Raw genomic sequence first — 12,004 nt, 5'->3', positions numbered from 1 at the left:
CTGTTGCCAGGGCCACCTTCCTGGTCTGTCAGGAGTCCTGGAAAAACATCACATAAGACAAAAATGGAGTCTGAAGACCTTGGGGTCAAAAGGGAATATCATCCCTAGTTGATTCCATGGTGCTCCAACAGCTCCTGGTCTCCCTTTTGTTGTGTGGCCCAATGTAGCAATTTGATCAGCAGGTCCCAATTCTTATTCACTGCCACCATCTGGGAAAGGTGGTTGGCTATTGCCACAACTAGCTTGGTCGTTCAGCCTCTGTTTGAGAGCCACACCCTTGAAATAAGATAGGGATGAGTATTCTGGTGTATACAAGTTACATGCACACACTCCACCACTGGCAATTGGGTGGGATCCATGAAGCACCCATGTACAAAGGTCTTACCTGAGCCTATGAGGTGTAGGACCTGGACATCTCCAGCTGTCACAGGGACTATGTAAGTTTTATTTTGGGGTTTTCTATCAGGGTATTAGGGACAAGACTGGACATAATTGGATTCCATAAGTGGGCAATCGCAGAGCCAGTGCCCAGGCTAGACACACCAGATGCAGACCAAAGGCTTCCCTTTCCCTGGGTCTAATACTATCTCTCAGTTATGATCCTCTTCCAGCCCTGACTCTGTGGCCTGAGCTAGCTGAGCCTATCCCTGCCATTTTGGGGAATAAGGTAGGACTCCCAGGCTGAGTGCATGACCTCCACTCAGTGGCTGATGAGTCATGCCCAGCTTTCCTTGCTTTGTATTTAGGCTTTGGTGGGCCTGTATTCTAATTCTGCTTCTAAAAAGTCCTTAGTGAGGTGGTTGGCTTCCTTAAAGTCCATAACCCAGTATCTACAGACCCATTCCTGGGCCTCCAATGAATATCTGTCTGAAGTGTTCAACTATCACCAATTCTATGACTTTCATAAGCAGGTTGGATACTGGTTTCTGCCACGAGGTACATAGGTCTTTGATGCACTGAGCTACAGCTCAAGGTGGCAAGTCTGGGTGAAAAGGCTCCACCTGGAACTGGCATCTGTGAACTCCGTTTGATCTAAAGTGGTAGACTTGAGAATATTCTAACTGCATGTGGTCTCAGCCCCCAGGGCCTGCTTGAGCTTCTTTGGTCAGGTAAGGCATCTGCCTGGTAGCCCATTGCTCCTGGGGCTACCGGTCTGTTCTGGCCACCTGGTCAAAAGTCTCTAAGGCTGGCTGCCCCACTCAAAAGGCCAGACCACCCTGTTACATCAGGCAATTAGACAACTTATGCATTAACTTTCTCAGAGAAATTACTTTAGGCAGTGAGACAGCCCCTAAATTATTCAGGTGTGACTAGCATCTTGGTATTTTCCGTAATCACAGTGGGAAGCAAGCTATGCTCAGCAATCCTCCTCTGCCCCCCCCTCCCCCTTCTCACTATATTCTTTGCTTAGAACCTCTTGTTACTACAAGGGGGAAAACCCCCCAGAACTATTTAGAGTGAAGGATGAATGAGGTTTTACCCTATGAAAGAGCAGTATCCTCATAGGAACAGCATGGAAAGGGGTCGCCTAGGCTATTTGAGTCCAGTCCACCATTGTTGAATGCAATATCCTTAAATTTCCCTATATGCAACTATATTATGGCTAAACATTAAGACAAAAATTAAGCTTTTACTTGCACAAGTTATTGTCCATTAATCATTACCTTCTTCACTGGGACGAAAACAGAGGTTTAAGTTTTATCGAAGGTCAAATCTACCTTTTCCAGCATGAGAAAGTTTCAAGAGGATGGGAAGGTACCAAATGAAATATTAACCAATGAGATTAGATTGTCTCTTTAGGTACTAGTGCCCTAAACATGACTGAGGATCATCCAGAATAAATTAAGCAATCGATACTGGCCATTTTAGGCGTTCTTTCCTTTTCTTCCCTGAGTAGGAAGAGATAAGGAAAGTTCTGGTATGAATAAAAGTGATAGGTTGAACAGCACATTGAACAAGATATTATCAACATAGTATTCACTAACATTGTTCTCTACAAGCCTCTTTACTCTAGCTGAAACTCTGGCGCTGTATATTTTCATATATACTTTTAAAATGACATTGAGGGATAAATCATATTTCACCTTTGGGCACCTAAGTGGTATTTACATAGCTATGCAATTTTTTGCCTTTACATACAGTTTGGATTCTGTTTCTGTCTGTGGTGGAACAGAATACCTCAAGTATGCATGTATGCATCAAAAGACAACAGTAGTCAAAGTCCCTCCCACTTTTTTGGCTGGTAGTTAGGGCATTTGCTCAGGGAATGGGAGACAGAGATTCTGGACTCCTTGAATCTACAGGGGGCCTAAACTTGTATCTTTTGCTTTCCAGCACTGTGCTCTAACCATCATAAAAAAGCTAGACAGTACATAGAACACTCTCTAGCCCTCCTCCTAAAGCTGATCCACTAGGCAGCCAGGAAAGAAAGATATGTGCTTCAGGACACAACCAAACAATGACCACGGCTCAATGATCTGGATGCTAACTGGTAGGGGGAGAGAAAGGGCTAGATTCTGGCTACAGATCCCAATAGCTTTTCATTTGATAAAATGGACAAAAATAAGGAGGATAAAGAGAAATGTGATGTCCCACTGAAAGCAAGGGATACAATCCAGAGCCAGCTCCCAAACAGGTAGCATCCATTTTATTGGGCCACCCTCCCTTTAGCTCACTACTCTCCTACTGGCCCCACATATTTTCCCAGATTTAAGTGGGGGCCTGGAGAATGCTATGGACATTGTTTAACCCAGGGGTGGGCAAAACATGGCCCGTGAGCAATATCTGACCCACCAGTTGATCCTATCTAGCTCACTGGCCATTGCTGGGAACCAAAGGAGGGAGGCCTGCACCCAGTGCTGCTTTACTGTGCCACAGAGCTGGGGCCGGGACACATTGCACAGTGCACAGATTCTTCTACCATCCCATGCATTCATTTTGCTTCCCACCTGGCTTCCTGTTGGTGTTGTGCCTGTGCAGTCCTGACATTGTGGCCACTGGTAGCTGGGCCCGCACAGGATGGGGTGTGATACAGTGCACTGAGTAGCTTCCCTTCCTTCCTGCCTGCTACAATGAGCTGTTGCTGTCATGGTGTCGCCAGGAGGTGAGTCCATCCTGGCTGTGTGGAGGTGGGGGGCGGGGGGCAGCCTACCCCAACTATCCCAGTGCAGCACACCAGCTAAAAAGGCTGCACTATGGCTGTGTAGGTGCTCAGGCTGAATAAAATGAACTGAGCAGGCACATAACATGAGGCAAGTTCTCAAACTAGCCCTAGAAAAATCAATGGTCATTCTAACGCTGGTCAGAATGTCTGACAGGCTCACACAGAATGTCTCCTGTTGTGTCAGTAGATGTGCCGCTTCCCTGAGGCCAGATCTGAGATGCCGCAGAAGGATTACCAAGACTCCTCTAGTTCTCTGACTATTACCCCATGCTGCTCATCCATGTGGGAACCAATGCTACTGCCCAGGTCGACCCTGAGAAGATCAAAAGTGACTATAGACCTCTGGGTGCACGGGTGAAAGGGTTGGGAGCTCAGGTGGTGTTCTTAATCCTTCCAGTCAAGGGGAAGGGCTCTGGCAGAAGTGGATGCATCCTGCAGACCAATGCATGCCTGTGCAGATGGTGTTGTCAACTGGGCTTTGGCTTCTTTCACCATGGGACATTATTCCAAGAAGAAAGATTGCTAGGAAGAGATGGGATCTACCTGATGAAGAGAGGGAAAAGCATCTTTGCAGACAGGCTTACTAACCTACTGAGGAGGGCTTTAAACTAGGTTTGCTGGGACATGGAGACCAAAGCCCTGGGGTAAGTGGGGAAGTGGGTGACCTGGACAAAGAGCAAGCAGGTGGTAGAAACAAGGGAGTCTTTCTCATTCTTCCTGAGAAATAGGGCAATTATGTAGTTATCTTAGGTATATGTACATGAAAGCACGGAGCCTGGGAAACAAGCAGGAAGAATTGGAAGTCCTTGCACAGTCACAGAGACTTGGTGGGAGCTCACATGACTGGAGCACAGTCATGGATAAGTATAAACTATTCAGGAAGGACAGGCAGGGCAGAAGAGGAGGAGGAGTTGCACATTATGTGAAAGAGCTGTATGATTACTCAGAGCTCCAGTATGAAATGGGAGATAGGCCTGTTGAAAGTCTTATGGATAGGGTCAGAGGCCAACCAGGAGCTCTGCTCTTCTTGACCTGCTGCTCACAAACAGGGAAGAATTGGTGAGGAATGTAGTAGTGGATGGCAACTTGGGCTGCAGCAACCATGAGATGATTGAGTTTAGGATTCTGAGGAAAGGAAGGAAGGAGAGCAGGACAGTAAGGACCCTGGACTTCAGAAAAGCAGTCTTTAACTCATTCAGGGAACTGATGGGCGGATCCCCTGGGAGGCCCATCTGAGGGGAGGAGTCTAGGAGAGTTGGTTGCCATTTAAATAAACCTCCTGGAGGGTGCAGGAACAAATCATCTTGATGTGCAAGAAGACCAGTAAGTGTGGCAGAAGACCAGCTTGGCTTAGCAGGGAAATCTTCAGTGAGCTAAAACACAAGAAGGAAGCTTACAAGAAGTAGAAACATGGAACTATGACTATGGAGAAGTATAAGAGTCAGGAAGGCTAAAATGCAATTGGAGTTCCAGCTAGCAAGGGACATGAAGGGTAACAAGAAGGGTTTCTACAAGTATGTTAGCAACAAGAGGAAGATCGGGTAAAGCGTGCACCCCTTACTGAATGTGGGGGGAAACCTAGTGACAGAGGATGTAGAAAAAGCTCAAGTACTCCATGGCTTTTTCACCTCAGTCTTCATGGGCAAGCTCAGCTTCCAGACCACTGAACCTGGCAGAACAGTTTGGGGGGGAGGTGAGCAGCCAACAATGGCAGAAAAACAGGTTAGGGAATATTTAGAAAAGCTGGACTTGTACAAGTCCATGGGACCAGATGGGAAGCACCCCAGGATGCTGAGGGAGTTGGCCGATGCGATTGCAGAGCCACTGGTGATCATCTTTGAAAACTCACAGTGATCAGAAGAGGTGCCAGATGATTGAAAAAGGACAAATATAGTGCTCATCTTTAAGATAGGGAAGAAAGAGGATCCAGGGAACTACAGACCGGTTGGCCTCACCTCAGTCCCTGGAAAACTCATGGAGCAGATCCTCAAGGAATCCATTTCTAAGCGCTTGGAGGAGAAGAAGGTAATTAGGAACAGTCAGCATGGATTCTTTAAGGGCAAGTCATGCTTGACCAACCTGATTGCCTTCTGTGATGAGATAACTGGCTCTGTGGATGTGGGGAAACCAGTGGATGTGATACACCTTGACTTTAGCAGGGCTTTTGATATGGTCTCCCACAACACTCTCACAAGCAAACTTGGACATACAGGTTGGATGAATGGACTGTAAGGTGGATAGAAAACTGGCTGGATCACTGGGCTCAGAGGGTAGTTGGGTCAATGTCTAGTTGGCAGCTGGTATCAAGTGGAGCCCCCCAGGGGTTGGTCCTGGGGCAATTTTGTTCAGTATCTTCATCAACAAGTTGGAAGCTAGGATGGAGTTGTTGGACTAACCTAGTGCACCCTCAGCAAATTTGCAGATGACACCAAGATGGGGGAAGTAGTAGATACACTCGAGGGTAGGGCTAGGATTCAGAGAGACCTAGACAATTTGGAGGATTGGACTGAAAGACATCTCCTGAAATGCAAAGTCCTGGACGTAGGACGGAAAAGTCCCATGCACCAGTACAGGCTGGGGATCAACTGGCTAAGCAGCAGCTTTGCAGAAAAGGACCTGGGAGTTACAGTGGACAATAAACTGAATATGAGTCAATGGTGTGCCCTTGTTGCCAAGAAGGCTAATGGCAGTCTGGGCTGCATTGGTAGATGCGTTGCCAGCAGATTGAAGGAATTGATTTTTCCCCTCTATTCAGCACCGGTGAGGCCACAAGTGGAGTGCTTTGTCCAGATTTGGGTTGTCTCCCCCCCCGCCAAAAGGATGTAGACAAATTGGAGAGAGACAAGCATAGGGCAACAAAAATGGTTAGGGGGATGGGGTACATGACTTCTGAGGAGAGGCTGAGGGAATTAGGCTTATTTAGTTTGGATAAGAGATGACTGAGGGTGGATGTAATAGTAGTCTTTAACTACCTGAAGCAGGGTTCCAAAGAGGAGATGGCGCTAGACTGTTTTGAATGGTAGCAGATGACAGAACAAGGTCTGCAAGGTTGCAGCAAGGGAAGTTTAGGTTAGGTATGGGGAAAAACTTTCTCACTGGGAGGGTAGTAAAACACTGGAAGAGGTTACCCAGAGACGTGGTGGAATCTCCATCCTTGGAGGTTTTTAAGACCTGGCTAGACAAAGCCTTGGTTGGGAATATATAGCTGGGTATGGTCCTACTTTGAGCAGGGGGTTGGACTAGATGACCTCCTGAGGCCCCTTCAACCGTAATTTCCTATGATTCTATGATTCGAAAGCCCCACCCTTTCCTGTCATGTGGCTCCCCAGCCACACATAGGGATTTCCACTTCATGTTGATGGCCAGCTTGCCCTCCTCTGCTGCTTCAGCCAGCTGCTTGCTGCAGCAACCAGCTTCTAGCCTCTCTTAAAGTGGTAGTGGCCAAGGCCCTTCTTACAACCTATTTTGCAGACTATTGGAAAAGATTCCATACGTCGATGATGTGGGGGGGGGGAATAGTCTGTGCAGGTATATTTCTACTGTTTTTAAAAACTATGAAAAATTAATCTTTCTATTCTTTTCTATTATCTTTGGGATTTTAGGGACATAATGATATTTTGAGGTTTTTTCCAAAGCAGGAAATGTGAAGAGCAATGGCATACAGCCATTTAAACACTATTTATATCAGTGGAGGGTAGAACTAAAAAATGAGGTTTCTACATTTATGCCCTCCCAAATACATCATGGAAATTAGAGTCTTCCATTAAGCACCAGGTTAGCTGTTGGAAAAAAAGCCTTGTTCACTTTCTCCCCTAGTTTTGGTGGTTTGTAGCAAGCAGCACAGAATAAAGAACCTGAATCCTGACACCAATTACTGGGATATCCCATTATGATCTTCCTCTTAAATTTTGTTTTCATGTATTTAAAAAAAAGAAGACAGACCAACCAGGGAATTTAAAATTACTCAGCCTAACTTCAAAACCTGCAAAGATACTAGAATAATTGTTTAGTGATTAATCCCTAAGCACCTAAAGGATAATACAGTGAAAAAATAGCCCAACTGGATGTGTCAAGGACAAACCATGTCACACTAATCTAATTCCTTTCTTTGACAGGTAAGAACCCTAGAGAAAAAGGGCAAAACAATGGATGTAATATGCATCAATTTTAATAAGGCTTTTGATATTGTTGCTTAGGACATTCTCTCGAACTAGCTAAAGAAGTATGGTGTAAATGAAATTCCCATGAGGTGATGGTGATATACAGCTGCTTAAAAACTATACTAAAAATCATAATCAATGCTTTCCTGTCGAACTGATTGTCTAATGTAAGGCCTAAGGTTTAGAGTACTGGTGTGAGACAGGCTTTTTTCCCTAGCTCTATTATTAATTAGGCTGCCATATAACATTCCATGACTCCATTCATTTCAGTGTCTCAGTAGCCTTACCTACAAAATGGGTTTTATGATACTGACCCCACTTTTGCAAAGCACTTCCAGATCAAAATGCTGAGTATACTTTTTATTTACATAGAGTTTTTTTCTATTTAATTATTTTCAGTAAGGATTGACATCATACTCTCTGGATAATAATTACCAAGATCATTTTCCTTTTATTTTTGAGCAGTTCTGCATGTACTGTTCCTTGAGTCTTTCCATAACTCCCTATTTTCAAGGATCCATGTATTATTAAATTGGCCAACTTTTTCTTTTTCCTCAAGTGGCTATTCAATATTTGTGGTAAGAGGTATTCAGTTTCTTCTGTTTTAATCATTTAGAATTTGTTTCAGGTAATAATTGGATTCTCCAAATCTTGAATGACTTGGTTACAGCAGATCTAAAGAAAAATAAAGAAGCACTGGAAGAGAGAGTAAAACATGAAGAAAAAGGAGACTATACATTTCTTGAATTTGGAGATCCAGGAAAATTTGAGGTTGATATAAAATAATTAAAATTCTAAATTTTCCAATTGATATCCCTAACAGTTAGAAAATAGAGAGTGGTGCATGCTCCATTGCCAGGAAATGATTTGGGATAAGTATAATGAATCCTGTTTAGCTAGAATAAATGGACCATACTGAGATTGAATATTAGTGGAAACAAATATTTATAAATGATCAATGAAAAGTTCTATGTAAGGTATAAATCAATTTCAAATACATAGATACTCACAAGTTCAAAAACATGACTTTGTATATGGCATAGACAGGTACTTCACAAGCAGTATATTCTATTTCTACTGAAATAGTTTTCCCTCCCAGAACAGAGTTGCTGGTGGAGGGAGGTGTGATAGAGCCTGGAGAGATGTTGAGAGAACAGAAGGTGGTGGTACTTTATGCCACCAGTGTCAAGGGAGACTGGTACAAACGTGTGAGGACTCCAGTTGCCTTAAAGCAGGGGCATTGTACTCCATTGGTCCCACAGGCTGGATCCAGCCCCATTTCTGGTAGCAGAGGGGGAAATTGCAATGGTGTTATTTCCACAGGTTATTGTGCTGTGGGGATTAACACACCCATCACTCACCTCTCCACCACCAACATGCATTCCTATGATGCTCCATATGTTGGAATTGGGCAGTGAACCCCACTCCTGAATTCCCTGCCTTTCCAGGAGCCCTGTGGGCTGGATGATCTGACCCCACAGGCTATGTCTTTGACATCCCTGCATTAATGTATTGCTGAATTTAAAGAAAATAATCTTGTTTTGTTCTGAAAAGGCTTATTGCTATAATACAAGGGCAGAATAGAAAACTTAGAAATCAAGTGATTAATTACACAGGAAGAAACTTTAATATCAGTTGAAACTTGGTTGAATCTTTGACTGCTTAACAGCTAGAAGCTCTCAGTGACTTCAGTGGGGCAGATTTCCACTTACAAAATTCACCACCAGCACCACAGTATCACTGCCAATAATCTGTGTAGAGGGGACAAGGCTGGAACTGTAGCACCCTGCCACCAACAGAGATGTCCCCAAGAGCTCAGGGGTGACATACAGTTAGTGGGAAAAAAGTGGGAAAAAAGTGTCCCAATAGGGTCAGTGCACTGTAAATACATGTTCTAGTTTATTTTGCAACAACTTACCTTTTAGAAGAGTTACCTTTTAGAAGAGTTTTGGCAACCCATCTTCTTCCTGGATGTCTACCAACATCTATTTTCAAGAATAATGCCAAGGTTCATGTGCATTTTGAAATATTACAGTCAGTATTAGAGGTGCTTGAAAGTAAGAGTTTATTTTACACATGTACCAATTCTTTGAGTGTGCCAGTTAGTTATGCACAGACTTATTTTTTTTACAGTTTTGTTATTTGAAATGTTTCAGTGAATGTTGTGCATGGATACTTTTCAGCCTATGGGCAGCTTGAAAACTATTTGCTAACTTTTAGAAAAATTGGTTTTTGTCCTTCTAGATATTGATGCTGACTAGAAATCCAAAGGATGTGGCTGTATCTTATTTTCACTTTAGTAATGGAATGCCTCTGCTTCCTTCTTTTAAAACCCGGGATGAGTTCTTCAGTGCTTTTATGTGTGGAGAAGGTACCATACACTTCTTTTACTTCTTCTGTTAAAATAAGGATGAAACATTCAAGTGTTTGAATTGCACCCCCTTTTCAAAATCCTAGATCCTCCCTTGCTGGTGCCCCCCTCTAAGTCAGCACCCAGGGCTGGTGTCCCACTCACTCCATCCTAGTTACACTACTGCATTTGAAGGCTTTTCTTTCCACTCATCCACATTGGTAGCAAAGGTGTTGACTCTACATACAATGAGCTGGATTGTCCTATTCAACACACCTCAAGAAGAAATGAGGGACGCTGAAGAAAGGACAAGTAGTAACTCTTACACACACACACACACACACACACACACACAGAGTCCCCTTGAACCATTAGATCAGGATTATGCCCAACAGCAGTTTTTTTTGTGGTTGGCTAGTGCTGCCTGTGATTGGGCCATATTCTCTTGTGTGGGTAGGGAGATTCAGGATAGGGAAGACACATACCCACTGCCACTGAAATTTCCGTGATGGTTGCTCTGATGCCCTGTGGGCAAGAGACATGTTTATCAGCTTTGAAGCGTGGAGTAGCAACTCTTCTGTCCCTATATTCTAAGAGGCATTGTGTCTGCCACAGCTGCAGGCGTACATTCATAATGCATCTCACCTGCCTATGGCCTAGGTTTAAAACCACAGAGCCTACAACAGCATTCACTAAATGCCTATTACTTATGAATGGACTGAACTGCAGCTTCCATAATGTGTAAAAAAGAGCTGATTTTAATCATTCCACTGTGCCATGGAAAGAAAATGTGCTACCATGTGTCAGCTCTGGTTTATTCAAGCAGACATTGTCCTTTTTCCCATTGTCCTTTGTTCATATATTACCACATTCAAAAGCACAAAATGATAATTTAAACCTTTGCTTCTTCCAGTGGTCTGGGGCTCCTATTTCGACTACATGATTGAATGGAACAAACATATCAACAATAAAAATATTATGTGTACCACTTATGAAGAACTAAAAGAGGTGAGGTTAACTATGTAAAGGGTGCTTTACTTTACATTTCAGATTACATTTATTACTAAAATATTCAGACCTTATATTTGTCCCTTTTGAATTAACCTTAAGATGCCAAAGATGTATACAGTAGAAGAAAAGAAATTTAGAAAAGCTAAGGGAAGGTTTTCAAAGGTACAGGTATTCCCACTGAAAGTTCAAGGAGCAGAGGCTTAGCTGTCATTTGTGCCTTGGAAAAATCTCACCCTAGATCTAATATCACTGTCTGAGTAAGACTCCTTTTGAAGTTGATTAGTTCATTCCTGTGTGAAAATGCATTGAGCAGTTTAGACAGTTTTCCTAAAATGGCTTCTGTAGCTAAGTGATTCTCAACCAGGGTACTACAGCACCCTGAATACCTTGAGAGCCTTTCAAGGGTGCTACGTAGTGTTAGCATCAAGATTCACAAGATAAGCCCAGAGGTTTCAAAAAGGAATCCACAATGTTAAAAACATTCTGACCAGTTGTGATTTTTCTGAGTTCTTTGCGACAGAAGAATTGCTCTATTATTTTTCTGTAATAAAAAACAGTGACAATTTAAGAGCTGACATTTTCTGAGGGGTTCCATGAGTCTCTCGAGGAGGGCCTCAAGTCTAAAAAGGTTGAGAACCACTGTTCTAGCTCAACACAAGGCTAGTTATCTGTGAAGAAACATTGGTTGAAATGCTATGGCCTGTGTTATGCATGGAGTAAGACAAGATGATTGAATAGTCCCTCCTGACCTGTATGAATTTCTGCTGAGTAAATATACAGAAAACAATTAATACTAGGAATAGATTGACTCTGAGATGTATTTTTTCACACTATAAACTCTGTTTCATCAACAGTGAGGCAAACAGAGAAAAGGCACAAAGAGATTTAGCTATATTTTAAGGCTCCATCCTCCAAACATGCAAGTATATTATTTACCTATGCAAATAATCTCAGTTGAATGGGGATTGCCCACATACATAAAGTTCCTTGTGAAGGGGGAGTGCTGGGTCCCCTAGCTGGTATCTAGTTCCAAACTCCCATCTCTTGCCTGAGGGTGGATACTCTTTCTACAGCCCTGAAGGGGAGGGCAGAGATTTACCCAGAAATCACTTCAAAACCTTTATCAAGTACAGAGCTTTTTATTAGCGAACTGCCCTACTGTGCACCAGTCCCTAACCTGGGTATCTCCTGTTCTCTGATCCTCACATGCATTGCAGTGCAGGCAGAGGGTGACCATGTGTGGAGGCTACTATCTGTACTTGTTCCATAATTATGAGCTCAGGTTCAACCTGCTGTGTCCTTCCAACAGCAGCAGCTGTG

At 43.4% G+C, this 12,004-nt stretch overlaps 1 protein-coding gene across 1 annotated transcript in view; it reads left to right on the top strand.

Annotated features, from left to right (window-relative positions):
* Positions 1 to 12,004, top strand: part of LOC109304756 (sulfotransferase 6B1-like) — a 30,693-nt gene that overhangs the window by 10,760 nt on the left and 7,929 nt on the right. Inside the window, exons 2-6 of the mRNA XM_019527567.1 lie at positions 7,952 to 8,094; positions 8,151 to 8,160; positions 9,252 to 9,331; positions 9,568 to 9,694; positions 10,587 to 10,681. Of these exons, the coding sequence (XP_019383112.1) occupies positions 7,952 to 8,094; positions 8,151 to 8,160; positions 9,252 to 9,331; positions 9,568 to 9,694; positions 10,587 to 10,681 (455 nt within the window). The remainder of the gene's footprint in view (positions 1 to 7,951; positions 8,095 to 8,150; positions 8,161 to 9,251; positions 9,332 to 9,567; positions 9,695 to 10,586; positions 10,682 to 12,004) is intronic.

Source organism: Gavialis gangeticus, unplaced genomic scaffold (assembly GCF_001723915.1).
Source record: "Gavialis gangeticus isolate Ggan-Ray unplaced genomic scaffold, GavGan_comp1, whole genome shotgun sequence".
NCBI classification, from domain to species: domain Eukaryota; kingdom Metazoa; phylum Chordata; order Crocodylia; family Gavialidae; genus Gavialis; species Gavialis gangeticus.
The sequence above is the reverse complement of the archived record's forward strand: the minus strand, read 5'-3'. Positions and strand labels throughout refer to the sequence as shown.